The following is a 27,714-nucleotide window of genomic DNA, read 5'->3' on the forward strand; positions in this document are numbered from 1 at the left end:
CAAAACTAGGGGCTCCTGGAGCACAGGACTGTACCTTTGCTGTTGAAGAACAGTTAGGCTCACCATGTCTTAGATAAAGCTGCAGGAATGAAAGAATATAGTAGTTTGGACATCTTCATAGAAGCTAAAGTGGGTGGGCTGCTGATTATCCTGCGGGCACAGAGATGGCAGCCAAAAACCAGGAAATGCCTGGAGGGAGGGCAAGTCTCGTATGAGAATAAGATAAAGATACAATGGAACAAAACTGATGGCCTAGTAGAGCCTTTTCAATAGAGCCTGTTCACATGATTCTCTAACCTTCATTATCAAATTGGTTATTAATTCAGGAAGAATTCACCCATTGTAAGTTTCATACCTCGCTATAGTTAGTAACTCTGCTGCATGTTTCTAGGTAAACGTCTTTGTTCATCATCTTATCAAAATTAACTCATTTTTCATATGGTAACGGTAAAAAAAAAGTGCATCTTCCTTTCTTGAACAGCAGTATCTGTTGTAAACATAGGTGCTTTAAGATGCCATGAATCTTGTATATAAGATGGTTTTTTTACACAGCACAACTACTTGACAGTTCGGTGGTTCCAATGTGACTGGTGAGAAGGAAAATAGCTGTTTTCCTAGCTGTAATAAAATCAAATACAATAAAGTCAAACATTGACAATCTATATTTCTTCTTAAAATAGTATACATTATAACAGAAGATATAAGAATAAACTCAACACTCAGACACAGTATCTTGTAAACAGATATAGAACTAAAAAAAAAAAAAGTGTGTACATCTCAATTCATGCCATAAAAAGAGGAAAAAGTATTTCAAGTATACTAATGAGCAATCCAGTGTGTGATGAAGTTTAAGGCTAACATTTTCAACCTTCAGTACTGAATTTATGCAGAATCCACGTATGAACTCTCAAAAGCAGCTTTATTTCCATCAGACATGAATCCTTGCAGCCGATATTGACTTTTCAAGAGCTTCAAGGGATCAGAACTCATTTCCACAAGACAACAGCGTTTCTTCAATATTTTACAAGTTTTAGCCAGAAAATAGGAAAAGGGGTAGATTTCATTTGAACATCTTGATTCAGAAATGCTGCTGCATCATTTCATGTTCCCATTCTGAGTCTTAGGCAAGGGCTCCAGCTCCATGCTCAACTGGACCTACCAAAGCAGAGCAGGCTATAATACACACACATATAGCTGTGGTATGTTATGGGGGAGAAAAGTCGTTGGCATACATGCCAGCACTCATCACTCTGAAGAACAACTTTACAAACAGACACATTATATCCTAAGTCATGCATATAGTAGGCCCAGAGTTGGACAAGCTGCCTTATGAGCTATTTACACAAACACAGTGGATGCCTCTGGAGGAATTGAAAGTAACAAGCCGCACAGCCACAGCAGTAGTCCTCAAAGCTTATTCTAGAGCTCCTAACTAAAGACAGAAGATTATTTGCAAAAGTTAGAGTTGACAGGCATCTATCAGGAAACCCTTGTTCCCAGAAGAGGAACATGAAACGTCTGAACTTGCAGCCCCAGCAAGATACAGCACTACAATTTCATCTTTAAAATATGGCTGGAAAACCTACTGTTCTAAAGAGTAGCAGCTTTTTTGAGGAATGGTTAAAAAAAAAAAAACTTATTAAATATTCCAGTCTTCCACAAGCCTTTATAAAAAGAAAAAATTCAAACCTCAGATTTAGGTCAGTCTTTTGACCTTGAAACTAGATCTTCAGCTTCTTGAAGTCACTAAAATAAAGCTAATTTATGTCATCTCAGAACTAGTGCCTGACATTGAAAATGTTAGTCTTTACTTCTAGTTCCTCTATAACCATATCACTCAGTATCTACAACATAGTATTACTAGAGGTCCCTTTTCATTTTCTTACAGTAAGAAACTCAGTATACAGTAGACTTCCTACAGCTTTGCTACTAATTCTGAGTCATTTCTACTCAAGAAAAGTAAACAGTGCATCAACCTGTACCCCATTCTAGTTTTGCCCCACATCTTGACATACTGTTTACCAGTGCTTTGGTATATACACCTATGTACATATTCGTATTGTCTGAGATGCTTTTACTAAGGGTAACAACTAGAAGTATTTTTAAGTCGCAACATTTTTGTGTGTCTCATTATAGTTATAAGTACTTTATACATCACATTGTATAACTGATTTTTCAGGAGTTTTTAAAAAAACATTAGAACACAGAAGGATGGTAGGAAAAAGACCAATTTCTAAAATATTTAAAATGTAAACAGCATAATTCAGCTTTCCAACATTCTTTGAGAAACATCAGTCTAAACCACCCTAAGTGCTTTAATTACCATCCACCTGGACTGTAGATGAATTCACCTATTAATTTCCCATTAGAATGGCTTTAATCAATACATAAACTTGTACTAGTTTCATGCAAGCGTGCAACTACTTTGGTGTGGGACAGAAAGTAGGTCAACCCACAGGACTGAGAAGAAAACCACAGTCTACGAAAGGGGAAGTTATACTCAATACCAAGGATACCTGTGGGTGGGGCATTACCTGTCACCTCACACTGCAAAGCAAGAGGCATTTGAAATAAACAGATAAGTGCACTCAGAGTGCAGATTTTCTTTAAAACTTTGGAAACTGATTTTAAGTATAAAGCATTTTAATTTTTTTTTTTTTTGGTCCCTAGTGATTATGGGCTGGGAAGTCTCTCTGAATTGTATGACTTCTGTATCAAATATATGCCCTATGATGTAGAAGTATACAATCATTTTGTTTAACATCTGTTCTTATTTATAAAAGAGACTTAAAGCTTAATTTGCCTGAATGTGATGTTGAAACATTGAATTAATTGTAACACGAAATCCAAACTGCTGCTTGGAACGCTGAGGTGTTCCTGTGCCAAAAACAGTGTCATAAAGCTTAAAAAAAAAAAAAAATTAGAAAAAAACCTAACCTCTCATCTTCTACTAGGTAGAACATATAAAATTGTGGAAAGGCTGCCAGAAAGGCCAAGAGACTTGCCTTCTAATTGTGGCTTTCCCAACAGCAACAGCACACAACTGAGATGGTTCACAACTGCTGCAGTAAAACCAGTGGTCTGGCTTTTTCATTCCTCTTCTGCTTAGGAAGCCTACGAAAGCAGCAAAGAAACTGAAGGCACTTGTAGACTCAAGAATACAACCTGCATTATTCCGTCCTCTTTTGGAAGGTTATCTTTGCAACCCTGAGGGCACAGAACAGGCATATGTGTATACAGTACATAAAGCTTACACAGTATACAAACCATCAGTACAGGCTCGCTCTCTCTTACAAGGGAAACTTCCCATGTACTAGTGGCAGTTAGTCCCAGCATTTAACGCGTACAAACTAACAACTTTCTTTGACCTAGAAGTCATTTTGGTAAGTTCTGTTCCCTCTCTTGGGCCATTCCTCCTCCACCCATTTCAGCAGCACTTTCACAACATCAATTCTCTTATAAAATTTACAGAGATCTATCAGCTGCTCCACAGTCCTGTCACTATTCCGTAGCAAGAACTCCAAGGTGGGACTTTGGGGCTTCTGTTCAAGGAAACACAATTCATCGTAAGTCATCCCCCACTTGCTTGCTAAATTTCTCCAGTTTTTCACTGTTGGGTGACAAGGATCCAGCTTTAGCCTCACTGTGTACAACAAGTCCTCATCATTGAGCATGTCACTGATGGTTGGTGCACGGAACAGGCACAAGGAGCAGGTGCCAGTTTCCTTGCAGGTTTTCTTGAGATCTGCAGTGAAAACAATTACACAGGAAGAAGTTAGGATCTATTGCTGTGGTTTCACTGGGAACAAACAGTTAAAAGCACAAAGGATTGAAGAGTATTGTGTTCCTGTAAATAATTTCTGAAAAAGTCAGAATAGTGACATGGTAATGCCTTTCCTGAAGAAGTACTCATGAAATTAACCTTCTAAGACTTCTCTCTTCACTACGCTCATGGCTATAATCAAAAGGACAGTCATTTTGAAAGTACCGTATGTATATTTTTATAGAAAAGGCACGCAGTTCAATCCAGTGTGTGAGCTGGGATATTTCCCTTTTTTTTTTTTTGTTTTTGGGAACTACGTTGCTTCCTCAACTCTATTATAACCCCTGCCTACATCACCAACAGGATTACGTGCAAATTATGTGCATCTTGTGCACATATGTTGCAGGATGAAGGAAGAAGTTTTGCACTTCAGAGCCACTGCCTTCATAACAACATGAAATATTTGCACCTGGAGAATTTCTGCTGACAGCTGCAAACACAACTAACATTTAGTACTTTAACACAATAAAAAAGTGGAAATGTTCCTTTACATTGTAAGGGCTCTTACAATAAAAGCTGTCCCTGTTCTACCAAGCAAGCCTATTTTAAATGTACATTATGGAAAGGAATAAAGTGCATACTCCTCCATGTGTGAGAAAAATAAAAATACCAAGTTGCTGGAAGTAGGTGGTGATAAAAATCTGCATCAAATACAAAAAATTGCCATTTAGAGGTCTCCCACACACAGCAGTCAATAGCTCCCCAGCACTGTGAACAATGTGGTGCTATCAGACTATACTACATATTAATAGCACATAAAACAATGTAGAAACCAGTTCTAGTCATAGTTCTAGGCAAATACTAATACTAAGTCCTTTAACACTGCAGTGGTGCAGGGCATCGTTCGAGCGTTTTGACTGCAGGTGTGAGCTTAACTCTCCCTGTTCCTTTTTGAAGGCAGGGAGAATTTGGTATGTCCGAAGAGCAGTAGATAATGGATGCAGCCTAGAAGCACTTTGTAGAGCTTCTGCCCTCCAGCCTCATTGTACAGTTTGAAAGAGGGAAGTACCCGGTCCTACTTGTGATGAAACTCTTTGAAAAAGGGACACTACAATAACAAAACTGATATTATTCAAAAGATTGATTAAAAACAACAACAGAAAATGTGACACAATTTACAAGTGCCAGATCAGTGCTGATCCAAGAGACTTGAACTGTATCTCTGGCAAAGGCCAAATCTGGTACTCAGCGCCACTCATACAGACAACGGCATCTGCTAAGATTTTTTTTGTTCATTTTTTGTTGTTTTTTTTTTTCATATGCAGTAACTATTGTCAGATTGTGTGAAAATTCCAGAAAGACCATCAAATTGTGATTTTTTTTTAATTCTGAATATTAATGCTGATAAAAGGAACTCAGCTTCTGCATGCACTTTGGTTTTTGTTTTTAAGGGAAGAACAGGCTATTGTTATTTTTGTAACATTGCTCATCGGCTTGCATTTTTAGCAAGCTAAAGACAACTTCTGAAGTTTTCAACAAGTTAGGACGTGCAGCAACAACACTGCTGCAGACACATAACTTTATACGAATGCTTAGATTCAGATTCTGTGTTAAAGGGAAACACATTCTGGTGACATCTTTGCTCACAGGCCTTGCAGCTGTTCTCTATAGAAATATGTATGTGAACTATTCTGTTCTTCTTGTGCACCCTAAACTCTTGCTGAAGTGAAACAAAATTTGCTTGCCTCACTCATACCAAGATTTAGTTACACAAACAAGGCAAAATGACTGTAATCCAAAGTTCTGGCAGAGCTCAAAGGGTAGGAGAACACCCTATCTGAATTTCATCTTATTTTGCTTTGCAAGGATGCCAGAGTAAGTTTTATCCTCCAATAGAAGAAGGGAAGAAGGGGTAAAGAAAACACAGGCCATAGTCTTAGGTAAACAAAACTAAACCAACCTGCTCCTTGTGCTATACTGCGTGCAGACTATCAAAAGCATTATAAAGAATCCTGCTTTTCTAAGATGCCCTGTGTTAGATACCGATGAGCAAATGATGACCTACCCACCTGACTGCATGATACTAATGCCACACAATAGACAAGCTTCTTTACTAACAGGAAATTCTCAGTTGTGCATTGTTAGATTAACGGGGCTGTATATCATCCACACAACCCCCCCTCTCAGCTGAGCTCATAGAATTATGGGATAAGCCCCCACAGCCTACTGCCAGCTTCTGCTCTCTCCAGGTAGCTGTTTACAGATTTCTTCCAAAGGTGAATGCACCAGATATATTCGGAAAACCCAACTTACACATTTTGTATGATCCGCGTTATTGATCACCATCCCCTTTAGAAGAAAGGGGAAGCTATAAATGACACTAGTAATGAAATGAACTCCACAAGCATTGATTACTCAGGAAGTTCTTGGTTATGACAAACAGCAGTTTTTAATAAAGTACTTTCAAAGAAAATCTAGGAATAAAATACATAGAACAGTAATGCTGACATATTACCTGAAAGTGATTCATCAGTATGGTTTTGTGTGTCTTTGTCCTCTGGCTACAAAGCAGAAAACAAATATAAATCAAACCAATGCATTTGAACACCAAAATAATTATTTGGCTAATTTACAAGTGGCAGGAGATTACTTAGAAGAATCCCGAGCTACTTGAAAAGTCAGACAGGGAATATATCTAGTTTTGAGGAATTACTGACAATCTGCAGGATTTTCATGCTTTGGCTCTCAAAAGTGCCCTGTTGGTTGTGTCCACTGAACAATGTCATCTTTACTAATGACATGCTATGGGGTTACATCTTTTGAGTAATTTCTTCTTAATCCCTCAACAGCTGTTCAACAATTCATATGGTTTGATTAAAAAGATTTTTAAAATGCTTTGTAACGAAAAAAAAATGGGAATTTTGCCTGTAACATGCATCAGTAAGGGATTGTTTCATTGATCTAGGAAAAGTGGAGAAGTTGTTATTACAAATTTATTTACATACATAAGAAGCATTTCTAGACAACAGGTAGACTTGAACATTTCTGCTGGCTCATGTCTAACCCTCCTGCTGTTTGAAGTAAATATTCCCTCAATGGCTTTTTGCCTGCTAATTAAACATAATGAAATTACTTAGCAGCTTGAGACTGCAACACATGTAACATTTAAATTGTACTATTTAGAGAGCAACATCTGAAAACTGGAAGGACAGCACCTTGATCCTAGGACAGTGGGAAACTGCAGCTGCCCTTACTCTAACTACGCGGGTGTGGAGCCAGATGAAACAGCTCTGCTGAGGACTTAAAGATGAAAGCAGAAGGGGATTTTCCTCTTAGATAGCTGCAATAAAGTATTGTTGATTTTTTTGTATTACATCATTATTCAAAAACTATCATAGTGGGCTCCTTAACATCGTGCAGGCTGTGCATGCAAACACAAGTCAACTGGGTAACAATAAGGTGTAAGAAGATATTCTAATCCTACCTGCTACACCTTCTTTACTAAGAAATTCACTAAAAACAGAGTATCAGCAGTTCTGATTGATGCGATGAACACGCAGACATTCACAGTCCAATTATAAAGAAGGTAAACTATCTCCAAAATACTTGAAGACTTTGTTAGGAAAGGAAAAATTTGCATGCTGTTTTCAGCATTTCTTTATTCCCTGAAAACTGAAAGATCATACATGCAATATCAATTCACCCCACGAAACGTCTGGTCTCTGCTCAAGACAGATCTAACACTGGACATACCACTTGCAACAAATAATCCTTGCCATTATCTCCTAGTAGTTGAATTTTTGCACTGGCACCACATAAGCTTTCTCTGGACAGAGCTTTTTAAACATGAACTCGGCCTTCATGGCAACATGTAAGCACCCAAAGTTTAAGTAAAGTTAAATCTGGAAACCCTGATTATAGCCATTGTCTCCATTCCCACAAATTCCTTAAAAAGGTAGCACATCATTACTGAGCCCCAAGGGGCAAATCCCCAAAAGGATAACTCATTGGGAAGATAAGGAGGTATCCATCACAGCTCAGCCTCCCCACAGATCTGTTTCAAAAGAAACAGACAGACAAGCAAATAAAAATGAAAGATTAAAAAAAAAAAAAAAAAAGGAAAAGTGGATACTGTTCACTTACTTTGCGATAGCTAAGTTGCTGTCCTGAACTTCAGTAACATTTGCCAGACCGTATGAATTCATGAATGTTCAAATTGTATTGTGAAAGCTAATACCTAAATGCCTTTAAGAAATGTCATTATACTCATGTCTTATGATAACAAAAATAACAAGAGTAGCTACGATTGCAAAAAGTGCAAAGAAAACCAGGGATACTTACCTGTGCCACACATCTGTTTTCAAAATTGGTTATTTTACTGATTAGTTATTATCCACTTTATCAAGTCAGATGCACTCAGGTTTATTCAAGATCATTTTAAGATCATTTTCTTGTAACGTAATTGCAAAAAGACAGTGTAGTGTTACTGCCCATGAAATGAAGGTATTAAGCAAGAGTATTTTTTGCTCACAACTAAAATTCAATCAACCTCTACCGGTCTAATCAAAGCCATAAATCTACGCACAATCTGAAAATAAGCAGAAAGCTTTCCAGCTCTATAAAACCGTTAACACTCTAATACAGGGAAATATCCTTATAGTGATTCTAAATTGGCAATAAATGCTCTCTCCTTGATGATGGGAATGAGATTGTTACCTCCATCATCTGTGAAATGCATACCAAAGCCATGTTTGTTTCTGATGAAATTCAGCTGGGACTCTGGCATAAGGAACTCCTTTTAATTCTTCATCTTGCTGGAAAATGCTCATTCATTTCTCTTCTCCAAGTTTTCTGCTCAACCCAAAGAGAATCAATTTGAAATTCAGCAAATAGCATTAACTTGAAAGACGGTAACCATAGAGCATGTGGGTCACTCAGCATTGCCCACTCTATGGCAACGTAAGATTTCAGAATCAGCAGAGAGTTTTTCTGCTACGGGAAGAGCAGTGTCCCATATTCAAAGCAGAACCTTCAAATGCCTCCCTAAGGGCAAAACACCAGGAGTCCAAAACCTAGGATTCCTTACTTCTTCACTAACTCTCTGCTCTGGCTCTACTTTCAGCAGGAAAGGAGGAAAGCATATATGACAAAGCCTTAACATTTTGTTGTCTCTTCTTCAGAGCGTCTGCACACTAATCAAAACCTATTTAAATTACAAAGTATACATTACTGATGAAACAACCTTTCTTTTGTTCTTCATTGAGCTCACTTCATTGAGCTCTTGAAAACAGAGCCTATCTCTGGTCTATTTCACTGAGTAATTCCATGCTCTCCAGACAGAGTCTGAAAATATATTTATTTGTTAACATACTTATTTAATCAATAGCAATAACTTAGTTCACATTCAGGTATCATTTTTCTTACCTGTTGGATTAGGCCAGAATCTGATGTAAGGGTCTTGATGTTCACAGATGCAATTTCCAATGTAACTTGATCTGTTAGGTATTCCTCATCTAAGACAAAGACTGTGAAACACTGGTCTTTCACCCAAATACAAATTTAAATAGTAAGAGTACAAAACATACATTATAGATGTCTAGCATACAAAATTTAACTCCATATCATGACCAGTCATTGGGAAATGCTAGATTAAAAGCTCAAAATATTAAATTGGCAGAGACTGCAATATTCATGCAGAGTATGACTGTGCAAAGAAAAGTAATCCTTGCAGAGACCAGAAATTAGTGTAGCTGTTGTTTTTTTTAAACAAACACTGTTTTTGAAACAAGAGTCATGTTCCGAAAGCTGACCAGAGAATATTAACTGAACCAATACATGAAAGTAGCCTGAAGTATAACGCTTTTTGCTTTGCTTTTTTCATCACACTTACAATGATAATTCTTTAAATATGTACTACACAAATATTTACCTTTTATTCTGCCTCTTTGTGAATTATGCTCATCCTGCTTATCTCTACTACATCAGAGATTTCTGAGGCACTGAAATAATCCCTGCAAAAGTATGTTTACCACCTGCCCTGGGAGTTCACTGAAGAGCACAACATTCCCCAGTACAGCACAAACTCTATTTATTTACCTTTCAAGCTTCATTTCAGCCCTTAAAATGAGGTACAAGTGATGCATAAGCATAAGCCTGCTGTGAACCTTGTGTAAACAGACAAATTTCACTCTGCATGATTAATAAGGTCTTTGTCAGCAAACCATTTGCTTAATTCCCCTGGGTCAGATGCTGACCAATCATTAACAGGAGCTTAAAGGAGGTTATATTCTACATGTTTTACACACAAGAACTCTCCATGGTGGTGACTGCGTTTATAGTGCTGGTACATTTCCATTCACTGTTTGTTTAGTGGTAAGACTGCATTAAAAACCAGGGATTATCTTTATAAATCATCAGATAACAGGAAAAAAGACATATTTCCTTATCTCACTCAAGAAATTAATCTGAATCAAAGAATTTGTCCTTACATTTGCAAGAAAAAAAACCAAAAAATATTATTTTCCTTTTTTTCTGGTTTTATAAGACTGTTGAAACTTAAAGCCAAATAGTATTCCACCTCTAGCAGGGTAAATGTTTAATAAGGATCATCTTATTGGTCCAGAGGAAAAAAAAAAAAAAAAATCTAAAAAAGTCTGGCTGAAAATGCAAAATACGGGCATCCAAAATCCACTTCATTCATGTGGAAACATTATATGGGAAACTTGTTCTATATTTGAGTGGAGGTAGAATTATAATCAAAACATGATGGAAACACTAAGCCTAGTCCTGCAAGATGAAAACTTCCCTCAACTCACCTTTTCTTCGTAATCGGCAGAGGGTGCTAAGAACTTTAATAAGTTATGGCCCCCAAACGGTCCATTAACTAATTGACCTATAAAAGCAACAAAACAGCCCTCACTCCACTCCTAGCCAATGTACTATCTATTCAAACAATATACCTGAAGCAAACAATTTTGTGTTGCACAGAATCAGACCTGCACATCTGTTACACTTTTTAACTCACAGATTCCTATTTCTAAGTCTGTATTTTTATAGAAATAGTTATGAAAAGTCATTCTCAGGAAAAAAAAATCATGGAAATGAGCAGAATATTAAGAGGTATTTGTACTACTGTCAACTCTAAAGGGGAAATGTCAAGCTATATTAGTACTTACATCTTTTTACACCTAGCAAGAGGAAGCAGAAACTAAAATAAACCAAGTTCATTTCCTTTCTACAGAAAGTGCTGAAATTTCTACTTCCTCTCAGCATTCCTTTTTAAATTAAATGCATTTAAAACATGCAATCTCAGATTTCAAACAACTTTGACAAATTTGAAATTTAGGAATTTATCTAATTAATTTTGAGAGGGACCTAACATCACGGGTGGAATAAAAAACAGGACATGGAAAAGAATGTTACAGAGAAATTGCTTTAGTGTTAAAAAGCAATGTTGAAGGAACAAGCCACCTGCCTGCCAATAGGCAGAAAGTAGTTTATGTTTTCAAATCAGTTTTCATCCCACGTTCTCCTTCCCTACTGAGCAGCACTTCTGAGATGTTCATTTCCTCTGGCTGGGTTCCTCAAGCCCCCCAGAATAGTTTCTAACCTTTCTCAAACCCCAGTGGTATATTGCTCATGCTTGTCAGTAAAAGTTTCCATTGTGACTGGCTTCTGCATAGTTTCCTACGTCTGCCCCCACCGGAGACGTGCTGTGCAACACAGGATGGAGAACACACTACCTGCACAGCACTCCTCAGCTGAGCCCCTGCCAGTGCACTCCCTGGACAAAAGCCAATGATTAAGCCCAGGATGACAAAAAAACCCTCTACCCTACATGTCAAGGAAACCATAAAGGAGATATTCACACTGTGTAATCCAAGTATTTTACTTCAGTGCAATACAGAACCTGCACTCCCTCAACTCCATTTTCAGTGAGGAGAGGCAGGAACTTGTGTATATTAGGTTCCCGAGGAGATGGTATTAATACCTGCTGAAAGTAAAAGATGGCATGAAGAATTAATTGGTTATAGGGCTAAGAATGCAATCAGAGGCAAGAGACCTGGAAAGTTTTTCTGGATTATACTTCTGATAACCTAAAGGGCAACAGGTCTCTTCAAAGCCACCTTCTAACATTATCATATGTCTACCATCTGTTCTCTGAACACTGTTTTTTGATGGCACCACTGTATTCTCCTTCCAGTGAGAACCAAGATCTTCTGCTGATTGTTTTAGACTGAATTTTAGATCAAAACTGACCTTTGGAAGGAAATTTCTGAAATTATATATATACACCAAACTGACCTTAAAAATACAGAAGATGACACTACATTTAAAACATAAACATCTACGAAAAACTAAGAATATTTAAATCTGTTGGATAACACCAATGGTTTTATTGCACATAACAACACAGATCTATGACATCTGAACAGACAGAATTGACAATACTTACCTTTAGGTACTCCTGTGTCTTGGACAGGATATTTTTCAGTCTGTCACAAAAAGGCAAGAGATACAGGTGTTTGTTATTTTGAGTGTAATTGTGCTGGAGAAAGGGTATACAAAATTCCATAATTATAGTTGCAGCTCTTAAATTGCTACTAGTTGATCTATCTACAATCAGACATTGTAACAGTCCTCTTATGTGGGAATTGAGATGCTACCAAGACTTCTGATTAGCACATACAAAAATAATAGAGATTGCTGCTTTGCTGCAGTATTTTAAAAGGTATTACTTTTTAGTGAAAAAGCAGAGACTGGGAAAGAAATTTTGCATGTAAATAGCAAGATAATCTAGAAAAGGTAATGCATACCAGGAGGAACAGAGATGGCTTCAAAAGTTCTTTTAGCAGATAAAAGCTTTTACTAAAATGATATTGTACTGAAATTAAAAAAAAAAATTATCTTCTGCTCTAAAATTAAAAAGCTGATTAATATGCAATAGAAAACTATTATCAGTGAGTTTAAGGGGACAGCCTCTGATTTCCAGGCATGTTATAACTTACTATTATACCTGGAATCTACCTCCTTCCCTATGACCCCTACCCTTATGTGAAAGTGGGTGTGGCTTTTATAGAATCTCATAACCAAGCAAACAGATTCAAGACATCTTAATTTAATGGAGTGGGAGGGATAAATAAACTAATTTGTCACAGACATAGAAACTTTTCTCCACCTTTTAGCAAAACATAGCCTCTAATTTAGTCAATCCACAAAACCAATTACAAAGTCTATATTGTCTGTTAAAACCTGCTGATACAAATGCATGGAACTGCAATAATGGATCCCAGTGAACAATCAGCATTTAAAGTGCTAGTGAAATTTTCAGACTTTCTTGCTGACTCCTTGTGGCAAAGCTTAAAAATGGGAAGAAAACACCAAGGCAAAGCAATAGGTTGCTCACTTGCCATCCATAAAATAAACCAATGCATTTCAATCTGTTTACATAATGGCATTAGGCAACAGTCTTCTCTGGGCTACACCGCACTGTAACTCTTCCTCAGAGTAAACAATCCATAGCAACGTTAAAAAGAAAAACTCTTAAAGGACTTCAGAGAATTTCTTATTGCTTTTAGCTGATATACTCCATGTCTCAGCATAAGACTGGTATGCTTAATATCCTGAGATACAAGAACTTCTCATCAATGGTTTTACTCTGTTCGCCAGCGAGCACTAGAGCACTATTCTGTTTTGTCTCTCCTTAGGTTCACCCATGCCTCTGTAAGGCACTGTTGTTTGGTCTTATCTGTCCATGCCTAACTCACCACACAAAATAGGTAGAGGAAGGAATAATAACTTAGTGCAACTGGTATTTTAAGCCTTAGGTGGGTTTCCTTATCCCTCCAATCCATATAGACAGAAGAATGTCAGCACCAATCTTTCTTGGTGGTTGTGTGTGGTTTTTTTTTTTTTTTAAATGAAAAAAATTGTACTGTCATAGCCTCTAGAAGCTATCCCATGAACAGCTCAACTGATAACATTCAATTCAGCTTAAGTACTTACTGGTATTTTAATTCACACTTTAAGTGCACAGTTAGTAAATTAAAATTTGTTTTTAAAATCATATGAATAAGCAAACCCCTATATATATGCATGATTTAAATTAATATTCTTGAATGTTTTACCTCACTTCTACACTACATAACTGTAGAGAGCTATAATGATTTTAACTGTGTTAGACCAGAAACGCATACCATTGTTAAGGAAAGAGTGCTTGGATCTGTATCCTCCACTGGCTCTTTTGCTGCATGACCTGCTGGAAATAAGAAAGCTTTATTACTGCATAATCCTTAAAATATTTGTCTGGCAATTCATATTTTGCTTCTTTATCTCATCAAGATAAAGCACAGCTGTGTAGCCATTACATGCATTATGTCAATTTATATTTCCACAAGAAAACATGACAAACTAGAAAATGTCAGAATTACTAGCACATACATGAGAAACTACTTGCAACAAGGAAACCCCATTCTAAGCTAACAAAAGATACTTAAATGAAAATTCCATATTATTTTTAGTAAGGAAAAAAAAAAATCACAAAGCAATTCCACAATAAAGAGTAAAATCCAGCAAATTTGCTAAAAGGTAAGTTTTGTTCTCCAAGTGACAGCACTCCATTTTTTCCTCAAAACAATAATTCAAACAGTAAATATACCCACTACAATCAAAATTAATACTATAATAAACAACAGACTGTAGTACAAAACCTAATTTAAAATGTATTTGAGGTAAGCATTTGTATTCAACAGAATAATAAACTTCTATTAGATTAACATCAAAAGGATACAAAAATAAATCTTAAAAATACTTGCAGGTGGTACATTAAACATCAACTCCTCTGCATCAATGGCTAAACTGACAAATAGTGGGATACTGACCAAAAGCACACAGAGAATCTGAAACAAATCTCATACTGATGTCAGGATTCACAAAACCACTCCTGTAATTTAACACTGTCCTGTCATTTCCTCAAAGAATCTCTTCTGCTGCTACGGATCACGTTTTCAAAGACTGAAAAGCATTTTAAATTATGCAACAGGATTTTCACTCTCTTCTTGTCACTCTCATCCTAAAAGTCCTTATACGTACTATAAGTACACATGAAATGTTTTCAGTCACAACCAGTAAGAGGAGATTGGAATCAATATTTGGTGATCACTTTCTCCCAAATATAGAAATCAGTGCATTTAGAACACAGTCCCAAAAATTAATTACAAAATGCACAGTATAAACACTGAGCTCCAAAATAGCAGAGAAGTTGCAAAGACACTATTCTAACCAACTCAAGTTTAGCATAATTGTTTATTTTGGGACCTACTCCTACAAATCTACTCAATACAACAGAATAACAAGCTAAAACATAAGATAATGGAGGACAGTACAATAAACAGGCTGGAAAATAAAAAGAGGTGGCAACAGTGGGACAGAAGCAGCTCCTGGGCTCCGGGATAGAGCTGTTTTCCCTCCTGCTTCTGTGAGGCAGTCCCATCAGCAACAGCTCCTGGGTGTCTGGTGCGGTGCCCAGCCCCTCTCTGCAATGCCAGGTAGAGCCCTTCTCAGCACTTGTGCCCGCAGGAAACCCACACACATTCTCCAGGCAGGTGGCACACGATCAGAGGGCTCAGACCTACAAGGCTTGAGAGCAGCCTTTGCACACAGACACTCTGAATGTTTTAAAAAGGCAGAGGTCTATGACGTTTCAGATGAGCATGTTCACACTGCAGTCCAAAGTTTAGGAAGACATATGCAGAAGAGGAAAAAATCCCAAATCAAAACTCCATATTCTTGTCACACATGCCCTTTTTGGTAGATAATAAATCCCTGCTCCAGAAACACGACATTAACAGAACGTTGTGGACAAAGCCTGCCCTGATGGCAAGGGCCAGCACAAACCACCAGAAGCTTCCCAACTCAGATGCAGAGGCTGAGAGTCAGACTGGGATAGGAGAAAATACAGTAAACTAGCCTAAGATGTTGCATGAGAGTAGGACCAAAAATGGAGGATCTAAGTGGAAACTGTAGTGGAGAGCTGCAAAGAAACTGGAAAGGGAGCTGGGGCAAAGAAAGAAGCCCACCCTGTAAAGGAAAGCTGAAAAAGAAGGATGTTCTGGGAGCCAAAGAAAGGCTCCAGTGAAGAAGGCCAGCCCAGGCATCCCTAGTCTCACTGTTTCTCCACTATCAACAGAGACCCAACAAACTCAGAGGCAAAGCATGCAACTTATTGTCAGTTTATTCTGGAGGCCTTACAGCTCCTCCTATGGATTCTTAGATGCATTTTAAAAAAAAAAAAAAAAATTCCCTTCTAATATAAGAGGAGCCTTGAGGTAGATGGAAGCAGATTCCATAAATGGTGCATGCCCTGGTGAACCTTGGTGGCTACTGTAGCTATGGTAAGGGCTTCAGCCCCTATCTTCTGTTACATGTCCAAAATACAGCCAAGGTACATCGTGACACTGGTAATTTACTTTCACAATTCAGAGGAAAGCACTGAAAAAAATAGGAGAAGCTCCAAGAATACAGGCATTTGAAATAAAGACTTGACAGATCCCAGAGTGACTCTACAAGAAGTGATGGGGTACAGAGTGGTACCTTTGATTGACTGCTGCCTTCTAGGTCTCACACAGAAATAGTCACTGTGAATCTGTGACTCTGTATCTTTCCATCCTGAAAAAATATTTTAAAACTCTAGTTCTTTTCCTATACCTCAATTTCTTCCCTTTTATTTTTCTAGTTCTTTATGAAGAACAGCAATTTCCATGTTTTTTAGGTTGTAGACCACTACCAAGTCCCAACACTTTCTGTAAGTAGCATGTATGTCTATGAATATTTGCCCCTAAGAGTAAAGGCTCCGTATAATGTCTGCAGATGATTCACCGTGGTCTTGTTGACCACTGATAGTTGGCAGATAATTTGAAAACTACAGATTTAATATTTAATTGTAAATAAGGCAATTAAAATGCCATGTCCCCTCTATCCTTCCCACAGGTACCTTCCACAGCATTCTGCAGCTCATCTCTTACAGCTGGACACAGGTGCACGAAACTCGGCGAGGAAAGCTCTCTGTTTATCTCAAATGTAAAACATCCACGTTTTGCATGTTGAAAGGCTGACAGGAAATACAGGCATCATCTGACTGACTATTCAGTGCAGACCGTCTGATTTCATAGTTACTTTGACAGACAGCTTGATAACAACATTGTCTGGGATCCCTCAAAAAAATCACTACCCCCATACTCCCCACTGACAGCATATGGCCACTGGCCTTTACATCCCCACACTTCTGCCAGGAACCACACGTGAGTTGACTCAGATGGACATAAATCAGCACGTGCAAATTAACTTGGACAGACAGAAGTCAGGTTCAATGGTTGCTCCCAAGGTTCCCTTCTGCTGCCCAGCACCTGCGCACTGACTGCTCAGCGGCTGCCATGGCTCTTCTGCCTGAGCCTGCCCAGTATAACCAGTCTGCAACAGCAGCAGCAGACTCGTACCCATCACCACCATTTCCTGCTGTTCAATACTGCTACTCTAACAGAGATGCAATGCTGTGCACTTAACAGCATCAACAGTTTGCCATACACAGGTGTATCTATGTGTACACACATATATATTCAAACTTCTAACCTCACGTCTGTTCTTCATTTTGCATCGGAAGGAAGCCTCAAGGTAAGTTTTGGAGACCTCCGTATTTTGACCTTTAAGCAGGAGGAGGTTCAGGAAGCACCATGTAGCAGAGATGGTATTCCCCTTTGTTACAGTTTTTCCCTGCAACATAGCCTCGACGCCACCAGCAAATGTACACAAGGTCTACTGCAGCTATGTAGTTCGACCATACACGCAGAAGACCTCTTTCACGCGAAGGCAGGGCATCAGCACTTGTGCATTTTTGTTTACTGTTAACTACTCAAAACTTTGTCACTGTCTGAGTAGATAACCAGGGAAAAACTGTGATGGTGGCACACCCGAGATGAGGTACTCAAGTTATTCGCACCATTAGCCGAGTAAGTTAAAGAGCACAGGCTGCCTAACCACCCGCAGTCTCGGATTTAAAAAAAAAACGGCTTTTTTATCCGCTGTTAGCAAGCACAAGCTAACTTAGACGCTAAAGGCTGGAGCAGGCTTGACGGGACAAGTCGCACTAAATCACATCGGCAGAGCACATGATAAGTTATTACCATGCTTAATTAGCCTGTGCGGAGGGGGAAGGGCGCAACTAACAAACCCTTGTAACCTCGGCCGGGGCCCGACTCTTCACCCGCCTCCCAAAACCCCCAGCCGCTGCTCACCCCTGCCCGGAGAGGGAAGCGTGGGCCGCACCCCGCCTGCTCCGGACCCGCGGGGGAGCCTGGGGGCCACCCCTCCCCGCCACCCAGCTCGCCTCCCCGTCCTCACCTGGCGGCAGCGGGTCCTGCGGAGCGGCCATGGGTGGGGGGGCAGACGGCGACGGCAGGGTCCCAGTGCGAGGAGCGAGCGGCGCCCGCCGACGTGCCCGGAACCGCCACCCCCGCCGCGCCGCCCCCTTCCTGCCGCCGCCCCGCCGCAGGTAGGGCCGGGCGTGGGGCCCGGCCTCGCCCTGCGCGGGGAGTGGGGGTCGTGGGGGCGGGAATACCGCTCCCCGCCGGGTTAACTCCTCCCGGCGGGAGCTGCCCCGCTGTACGGCAACTCCGTGTTTCCCCCACAGCACGGACACGGGGCACATTATGGCTCATCAGTAGCGCTAGTGTGGACCTAAAGCAAGTTACTTCAGCTCGCCTGCTCTTACAGGTATTCGGCGCTTAAGTGACTCCCTCCGGACAGAGAGGGGTGCTCTCGGTTAAGATTTCAGGTGCCTCTGCAGATGGCTCGCAGAGTTTAAGAACACTAGCACTGCAGAGCAACAATCATAAACCGCGCTGGCTTTTCGCAAATATTTAAAACGCATCCTCTTACGCTACAGGCACTTCCAGTACCTCGACGATGTCAATTCTTTGTACGTAATTGCTTTGGGTCCCCGTTGTCATCTCTGGCAAATTCCCACACTTAAGGTTTCCATAATACAGATTTCTTAAATGGGATCCGCACATGACATCCGTTTCTAAATAAGAAATATCGTGTATTGCCATTTATTGTATGATGCAAACAAAAGAAACCAGCATAACTGAATTTGCCATTATGAAGCCATATTTGTGTGTTAGCCATCTTATTCGTTTATTACCGAGGTTACTTTAGAGCCAAATTCTACTGTTACACTGGGAGAGCTCCAATCCAGCCAACTGGTTTACAGTGGAGGAACTAAAAATAGTCTTTTGTCCATAAAGCATTAAAAATTGAGTGCTTTTCCACTGATTATTTTCCATCTCTCATGCATGTTACAAATCTGAAAAAAAAAAAAAGATAATTATTAAATTGCTCTTATTTTCAGAATTTAGACTGAATATAGTGGCTCATACTGCCATTGGCTTTTCATTAATAGCAGTATACTAATGTTTTTCAAGGATTCTGTTCCTGATTTTGTGAATTCTTGTGAAAGAGCAAGCCTTGGTGAAGAGAGCTCTTATGGTGCACCTGTGACATACTTACGGTGTATCATCCTACCAGTGGCATGGTGGCTAGAAGATTCAGAGCATCACCCTTATTTTGCCTGACATAAATGTCGGTTTTGGCATTGCGCTATACACACACACAAACATATACATATATATCTTACTCTCCAAGGTAGAGCTAAGAGATGACTAACATTTCTGTAATACGTGATGTGTAAAAACTAAAGTAGTATTTTTTTCAGGCATATAACTGGAATCCAGCTGTTCAAGGTATGGTTTGACTCTGATTGCTTCTACACTAATATTGAAACTCATTCTCAAAGAATGGAGGCATTTCTTAGTTTAAAAGGGTAACACCAAGTCTAATTAGAAATAAAACTGCTGATTGTGTGTGTTTCCCTAGATTTCCTTACAGGCACAACGGTTTTGGTGATGGATAATCAGGCTGAGAGAGGGCAGAGAAAGCGTATCCTTACCAACACAGATCTGCACAAATACTAGAGTAATAATTGGAGCCTCTCCTACAACTGTAAGGAATGCAAAGCCACAGCAAAGCTAAGAATTTTCTGGATTTTAAACCTGCCAAATTTATGCCTCAGTAAAATGAATGCCATATCCGCCCTGAGGACCTGCATGTATGTATTGCCTGTGTGCGGTTTGAAGACTACCAGTTTTAACCCCAGAAGTAGATATAGTCAGTGACTACAAAAACTTTGGATAAATATATGTATACTCTATATATAAAATGTAGCCATTCATGTCCTTCAAAATATCCCTAGGGTACCATTGTTACACAGGTGGCTGTAAAATGCAGAAACATACAAAGCATTGGTGATGGGGGGTAAGCCAGGTTTTACCATCAATGTGGCATTTACTCTTCTGATAACTTACAGCCTGAAATCTTCCTATATTAGGATTAAAAAAATATTTTAATAAACAATAACAAAATAACTTTAGTGGAACAACACTTGTGCCAGCAGCCAAAACTGGTTAATGTTGTTAAAGATTATGTATTTTTCAAAAGGTATCTGTAAATTACATTGGCTTTTCAATTTGAAACAGATTTTTTTAAAAACAAATTATTAATATAGAATTCTTTAAAATAATGAATTTAATAATAGAAGCCAATAGTGTAGATAACATTACTGCCTCAAAACTTAGGTTAATCATAATAATTTAACATTTTTTTTCCTAGTACTGAAAGGAGGAGCCTGCAATTACATATAAATATCTCTAGAGCACTGTCAACAATACAGATTAATCTGGTTTTGCATGCCTGTTCTTGTATCACTCTTTAATGTGCGATACAGAAATCTTTGTTTATTACTTAACTAACTGACCAGTCCAGAAAGCCAGCAATTATTTTGGCAAAACTAAATATATCACAAAAACTAAATCCAGAATAAAATAACTTTAAGCAACGACATTCTCTAAAACAGTGAATTATTTTTTTTCATCAAATTTCTATACTTAAGTACAATCTATATCTAATCTTGCTGTAACCCTGCCAGTTGCTAAATTCAGTGTAACTAATGATAATATGAAGAGTTCAGGACTTCGTAAATTTCCACTCAAATACAGAATTAATATTTTCAAATAGTTTTTACAAATCAAGTCTAGTCATGCCTCTTCTCACCCCTTTCCTGGCCCCATAAAAAAAAACAAGCCATCTTTGATGAGGACAGAGCCTTTTCCTAAAGATCTACAAACTATCTGGTAATAAATAGCCATTTAGTTTATTGTTCAAAATAGCAATTAACCATAGTCTCAAAGGATTTCCCATCTTCTGAGCACAAGGCTGCAGATGAAACCTTTTCCCTCCCATGGATAAGATATTTCTGTTAAGCAAAATACTATTGCTGTCTCCTCACCAAAAAAAAAAAAAAAAAAAAAAAAAAGAGAATTAAAAATAGAAGATACAAAGCCTTTTTCTAAGTGATCCTCTACAGCTTTTCCCCATGGAAATAAAGAACTTCTGCTCCACATCACAAATGTCACTAACACAGTGGGACAGTAACCTTTCCCTCCCTGACAGAGGTTGCTAATAGTCACGGTAACGGTGGGCCTGCCAGTATCGTATGGCAACCTTGTTTAACCTTCCTTATTCGTTTGCTTTATACATTTCGAACATCTTTATTTAAGGAAGTTTGTATTGAGTAAAATACTTCTGTTTCAACCTAAGCTTTTAACCTCTAATGTATTTCAGTAGAGGAAGGAAATCCCTCCCTGCATTTACTTTCCTAGCTATCCTACAGACAGCTTTCAACTGTTGGCAGCTTCAGCGTGTTGCTAAACCAGTTCTTTAAAATTCTGAAACTGTTTTGGAGTACGAACAATTAACCAGCAGCTAAAAAGTTAAAATTACTTTCTTTGCCAATAATTATATTGGTCTCTTTTTGTACAGTTGTACAGGAATGTCACAATTTGACATTTATTTGACAGAAACAACATTATACGGAGAAAATACAAGAAATTACACACACCTAGAACATCTTACATAAGCCTGTGGATGATTTGTTTGCCTTATAGGACTGCTTGATATGGGAATGTTCTCACCACTGCAAGAGCTGTGCTGTGTCCAAGTCAAACACGCACCTCAGAAACAGTGAAACCTTGCTTTCTCTAGATTGACATATTGAAACCGAGCCCAATACGGTTGGTTTCAGGCTGCAGCTTATCCCTCTGCAGGGGCATTAACAGGGTCCCCCCTGCCTGGCTGCTTGTTTCCATAAAATGTACAATAATGTAGTTGAGATCTCTATCGTGCGACCGAATTTGTTGACAGATAAGCACACGCACACAAAGTGCAAGTGCCTAAGACTTGGTTTTTGTTTTTTTTTTTAAAACAGTTTACTTATGTTCATCTCACCTGCTATACTTAGAAGTTAGTAAACTCATTTCCTTCATCAAAAAGGATAGGTAGTACAGGAATGACAGTAAGACTCCAGGGACTACTTTACTTCTGTACTCTTGATTGGGATGATGCAATCATACACTACACAGTGCAGTTCGTTAACATTCAACTATAACACACACACACGAAACATAGGAATGAGGATACAGGTGTATAGCTAAGATCTGCAGTTAATTTTTCACTGCCTACAAAAACTTTTTTAAGAAATGTACTCCCTTTTTGTACTTTGCTATTCTTTATTTTTACTGCATTCCATCTTCCTTTCTCCTTTTTCCTCATAAGCACTGTGAAGATATTGCTGTATGAAATTTTTATACTAAAAATTTTCCTTTTTTTCACTATACTGAATTTGACCTTTTGTTTTGCCATTTACAGGCCATAGTCCTGACATTTCTTCCATGGGTACTTTTCAGAAGTTATTTGCAACAGTTGCCTCAGACCTGAGCATATACTGTGGTTTTAACGCAGATATCAGTAGGTGAGAACAGAATGTCAGTGAAGCGTGACTTGCGAGAAAACACAGTAACTTGTATGCTAAAACAGCAGTTTGAGTGTACAAGCTCTTCAATTGTAGCAGGCCTACCAGAGCACAGAACTCATGTGCCCCACTACTTATCTGCTTTTTGTACTTCTATCAGGTGGTTTACTCAAAGTTCTTATCCACAGCTTTGCCTTGCTGTATCGTCAAATCTCCATAACTAGGCTACCACCAGATGTTCCATTGCTCAACAGGCACTACACTCCCACTGCTGCCACTTGCCAGACTTAAACAGAAGTTTGTGACGTATTGATTCCTCAGGTTTACTCTCCTAGGTTTAGAAAGGACTCATTCAAATGTTAAATTGGAAAAATAAATAAAGGCAAAAGTTTCAAGGGCAAAAAATTTCCAGAAATCCCCGTTTCAGATTACTGAAATCTAGTTCATGAACTTGGCAAAGCAGCTGGGATTTACCAAGCTTCTCCTGATGTGAAATGTGAAGCCATCCTGTTTTGCCTGTTTGTTTACTTAAACTGGTCCATAAACATTTCTAAGATACATTTTTACATGGCTGATGACCACAGATCACGATTTTTGTGTACAGCCAGAGCGCATAAGCTCAATTCTGGCAAATAAGAGCTGACTAAAAAGTACCAATGGAGCTAATACAAAAAAAAAAAAAAAAAAAGTAGCAGAGTTCTATCAGTTTCAGTTCCCACTGTGTCCTCTCTGCAGGCCAGATGCAAGTTTGGTAATTGCAGATTTGTTATATCCACTAAAAGACCATCTGCCACTCTCTGGTGCACCCAGATCTCTCTCTATTCTAGAGAACAAGGTTGTGATAGGGAAGAGGTGACTCTGATGTGCATTATTTAGCTCTTATTTACTAATACAGAATATTTATTTTTATTTCCTGTGTTCAAGGCTGTTCCTGTGTTCTTTGCTTACACATCGAAAGAAAATGTTAGAGCCTGCAAATAAAATTGTCAACGTTTTTAACAGCCATGCATATTATGAAATCACAGAAGAGATTTGTTCTTATGCCAAGCATCTATCTTGTACAATGTAAGTGTACATTGAAAAATTAAATGTATATGCCAGACTCTTTTCATGAGCCCAAAAAGCTGTAAACTATTATCATCCCTCTCCTCAGTAAAGGCTTGTCCTCAGCCCTTACCAAAAATATGCCAAATTTCGTTAAAAAAAACAGGCTTAGTAGGTACTCCCAGCTTTGTAACATGTTGTAAGGTTTTGTTTGCAAGTATTTCCTGAAATTAATTTCACACAGAAATCCTATATTAGGATATTTTGCATGTTTTTAAACACTTTTACCACTACCAAAGTAGCATTGATAGGCTGAAATCAACACCAAAATATATAATAAGATTGAAAATATCCTAGAATTTAGAAAATTGTAGTAAGCCAAGTTCAGCTCTGCTATATCAGATAATACTTATGTATACAATGAATTAATTTCTCTTTTTTTGCCTCTTAAAATTATTCATTATTCATTTCTACAGCAAATTTCTTGTGCTTCTAACATGGCAGTCAAAAACTAAACTGCAGCTGACTTTCAATGCAAGCAGGATGAGACTGTCAGAGGTGAAGAAATAAAGTGCTTTCTGAAACTAACATAAAATGTTCTGAACTGACAACTGAGTGAACACTATGACTTAGAAAATAGGATAGTTTGCATCTAATTTGCATAGTCTTTTATGCAGTGCAAGTGCTTGATTTTTCCAAGGTTTGCAGGCTTTTTGGAATACTCATGATAGAAAATTTACCTCAGAATCAAAGCTATAAAATGCAAACAATTAATTCACCTGAATCTGCTAAACAGAAACAGTTCCTTTGTGAGAAGTTCAAACCATTTGCGATAAAGTGTGGGGTACTGACAGTGAGAGTAAACCATGGCAATGTAAACATTAGCATTAACTGTTCTGCCATTTCTTCTAGCAAATGTATTGGTCCACCGATACTGGAAGTAGGACTAGATTCTCATTTAATCCTTCCCAAAGGGGTCTACTTCCCAAATGGGTCTACTGCCTTTACTGCAGAGAGGAAAGGAAGGAGCAATCACATCATCTCTCTGGGACCAAATTACAAAACTACTTCCTACTCCATTTCATGGTCTCTGTAACTCACACCTAGGCAAGCCTTCATCTTTTCAAGCCATGTTCAGCAACACAGAATCTGTGGCATACTGGTACTTGAAGACAAATATAATGGAAAACTAATTTGAATTAATTTGTAAGTAAATAACAATGGCCAATCTAAAAACTTTTAAGCTTTTAGAAATAGTTACCCTGACCTTAAACTTTGTCTCTGTACTCCATTAAAGGAGTATTCTCTTCTAACTGAAAGGGTGGAAGAAGAACCTGGGTTAGCAAATGGACTGAAAATAAAATCCCGATTCCAGCTACCCTGCACATGAAATCAGTGCAACACTCATGCTTTCTCATAGGAGTATGCATTTTTTTAACTCTGAAAGTGAATTACAGGTATACGTTTAGCTGTTGGGAGCAAGATTGTTTCTGACCTCTTCTGGTTTTTGTTTTGGGTTTTTTGTGTATGTTTTGGTTTGGTTTGGTTTTAGTTTTCTGTGGGTTTTTTTTAAGATTTTGAAAGCAACTGAAAAGACACAGCAGTAACAGCCTTAGACTAGTTCTAATACCTATTGGCAAAGCACAGCTAGACAAATTCAACTGATGTAATATCGTAACTTTCAAATGCCAACCACTCTCCCTAAGGGATCAGTAAAAAATTAATAAGTAATAAAATAAAATTAGGTGTAGCTAAACTGATCTAACAGCAAGCAGCCACTGGAAGGGATAGTCTTACCCCCTTTTCTGCCTCCCAGGATACCCTTGCCTCTCCGCCTGGATCAGGTTGAGTGCTGAAGCAGACGTACAGTGAGTACTGCTCTGACAGAAAATGATCGCAAGGGGGGCAGGATTAAAAAAAAAAAAAAAAAAAAAAAAAGGCTCAAATACTTGAATTGAGTTAACATGCAACTTTAGGACTGGCAGCTCAGATATGGGATGGGGAACCTGAAGGAGGAAGGAGATGGAGAAGTAGGACTGCCTCTTTCCACACAACTCAGTATTTAATTGTTTCAGCTGTAACGTAAACCCACGACTGAAAGGGCCTTCTTCCCCTCTTGCAGGCTTCAATTTGCTACACAGCAGCCTGTGCCTGCACTGTAAAACGTATGTGGATGGGTTACAACTAAAAAAAAACTAATTATAAAAAAAAAGACGAGAGTTTATAGCTCTTCCATTATCTTTCAGCCTTGCTCTCAAAGGGAACAGGTAAGAGAATCAGACAAGACACAGATATATTTCCTATCTCCCCGTACTTCTTGCTGTTTAAAAAAAAAAACAAAACAAACAAAAAACAAACACACCTAGGTGTGCCCATCTTTATAGAAACAGCTTCTCATAAAAGAAGCCGTGCTGGGAGAAAAGGGCAGTTTAACATGAAAGAAAAAAAAAGCCACTTCTAAACACGCCACACAATTCACCTCTAGGGCGCTTCCCAGCCCCTCGCAGCAGCAGGAAGACGAGAAGCCTCTAGAAACGCTTTTTTGTCTCCGGGAGACACCCTGCTGAAGGCCGGACGCGGGCGCCGGTGAACACCGGGCATTTCAACTTCCCGGCGGCGGAGCGGGGGGGGATCTGAGGCGATGCCACCCAACTACAGGGCCGGCACAGCCCCAGCCGGTGCCGCCGCACGTTACCAGCGGCGGCCGCACGGGTGACCACCCCTCTCCTCCCCCCGCCCCCCCGGCGCCGTTCCCCGCCATCGGCCCGCCCCTGCCTCCCCTCAAGCGGCTCACGGCGCGCGGCCACAACGTTCCCGCCGCGCGGCCACAACGTTCCCGCCGCGCGCACGCGCCCGCGGACCCTCCCTCGCCGCTTGTTTTGGAGGCGCGCGTGGTCCTTTCCGATTGGGCGCGGCGCCGCGCCCCGCCCCGCCCCGGCCCTGCTGCCGCTGCGGCGGCGGGTTGCGCGCGCGCGCGGACTACAGCTCCCGGGATACCCTGCGGCGGCTGGAGGAGCGGGCGGTTGGGCGGCCGGGAGGGTGGCGGCCCTGCGCGAGGATCGTAGTGTGGCAGCGGCAGCAGCGCTGGGGCAGGTTGAGGTGAGCGCGGCGCCCCCGCCCGACGGCTCCCGCCACAGGGAGGAGACGCTGCCTCTGCCGCCGACCCCCGCTTCGGTTCCTTCGTCCGTCCGTCTCCTTCCTGTGGCGGCGGCTGCTGCGCGGCGGGGCGAGGGCCGCCCTCCCCCGGCAGCCGCGGCGGGCGGAGCGGCGGCAGCAGCAGCATGAGCGGCGGCGGTGCCGTCCGGAGCACAGCGGCGAGGGCACGATTGGCAGCGCGGCTGCTGGCGGTGCTCAGCTGCGTCCTGACAGCGGAGGCCCAGGTAGGAGCCGGCGGCGGGTGGGACGATGCGGCAGGGTCCCCCCGTGGCGGGGTGGGGAGGAAAGGAAGAGAGCGTAGCCGGGCAGGGCTGCCCCACCGGCTGTGGGTTAGGGCTGCGGGCCCCGGCTTGAGGGGAAGCAGGCGGTGAGGGCGCTTCGGAGGCTGGCGGGGGAGAGGGCGGCTTCCGGCCGTGTCTTGTGCCACCTTCCCCGGCGGGAAGGTCTGGGGATCCCTGGCTGAAGTCTGTAGCCCACGTCCTACCCTGCGGTTGCTGCTCGCTGCGATCCAGCCCGGGGCCGGGCGGTTGGCTGCCTCCGGTCCGTGGGGCCCCGCTGCTGCAGTGAGGGGAGAAGCTGGTTGACCTGGGAAGCACCGGCAGTACCCTTGGCAAACCGTCCCGCTGCACAGAGGAGTTGTTTAATCCGGTTGACACCTCTTGCCGTCTGTGGGGTGTTGTGTGGAGGAACTCTGGGTCGGATCATGCCCTTGGCCTTCAGGCAGAGACTCCGATGTCCTGACGAAGTCGATGAGAAGCCATATGTTCGAATGGTAATACCGGTGCCCGGGCTTGGTTTCTGTTTAGGTCGTGTCTGTTTGCCCACGTTACAGAGA

General features: G+C 40.3%; 2 protein-coding genes across 6 annotated transcripts in view; one reads left to right on the forward strand and one right to left on the reverse strand.

Annotated features, from left to right (window-relative positions):
• Window positions 1-900: 900 nt before the first annotated feature.
• Window positions 901-18,248, reverse strand: EDARADD (EDAR associated via death domain). 4 transcript variants are annotated; one of them, XM_086745719.1, is made up of 6 exons: window positions 18,158-18,248; window positions 13,960-14,021; window positions 12,219-12,258; window positions 9,188-9,276; window positions 6,279-6,324; window positions 901-3,745 (listed from the first exon to the last, which is right to left on the reverse strand). In XM_086745719.1, the coding sequence occupies exons 1-6, from the start codon at window positions 18,186-18,188 to the stop codon at window positions 3,369-3,371; spliced, it is 645 nt and encodes a 214-aa protein (XP_086601845.1). In that variant the 5' UTR covers window positions 18,189-18,248; the 3' UTR covers window positions 901-3,368. The 4 variants fall into 4 exon arrangements, with proteins under 4 accessions (XP_086601845.1, XP_086601843.1, XP_086601847.1 ...); XM_086745717.1 differs by having other exon boundaries at window positions 9,188-9,288; XM_086745721.1 differs by having other exon boundaries at window positions 13,960-14,018; window positions 18,158-18,235.
• Window positions 18,249-26,775: 8,527 nt separating this feature from the next.
• Window positions 26,776-27,714, forward strand: part of ERO1B (endoplasmic reticulum oxidoreductase 1 beta) — a 32,003-nt gene continuing 31,064 nt past the window's right edge. For both annotated transcript variants that reach the window (XR_015258047.1, XM_086743789.1), the window contains exon 1: window positions 26,776-27,103. Coding sequence is in view for 1 of the 2 variants with exons in the window: in XM_086743789.1 (XP_086599915.1) it covers window positions 27,005-27,103 (99 nt within the window). In the remaining variant the exon portion in view is untranslated. The remainder of the gene's footprint in view (window positions 27,104-27,714) is intronic.

The sequence above is a fragment of the Chlamydotis macqueenii genome, chromosome 3, assembly GCF_036417535.1.
Source record: "Chlamydotis macqueenii isolate bChlMac1 chromosome 3, bChlMac1.mat, whole genome shotgun sequence".
Classification (NCBI taxonomy): Eukaryota; Metazoa; Chordata; class Aves; order Otidiformes; family Otididae; genus Chlamydotis; species Chlamydotis macqueenii.

Coding starts and splice junctions, on each gene's coding strand:
- EDARADD (XM_086745717.1), bottom strand. CDS start 18,188: ATGGCCGCTCCGCAGGACCCGCTGCCGCCAG. Junction 6,325..9,187: donor ATTCTGGCCTAATCCAACAG/GTAAGAAAAATG, acceptor TCTGCTTTGTAG/CCAGAGGACAAAGACACACA. Junction 3,746..6,278: donor TACTGATGAATCACTTTCAG/GTAATATGTCAG, acceptor TTTTCACTGCAG/ATCTCAAGAAAACCTGCAAG.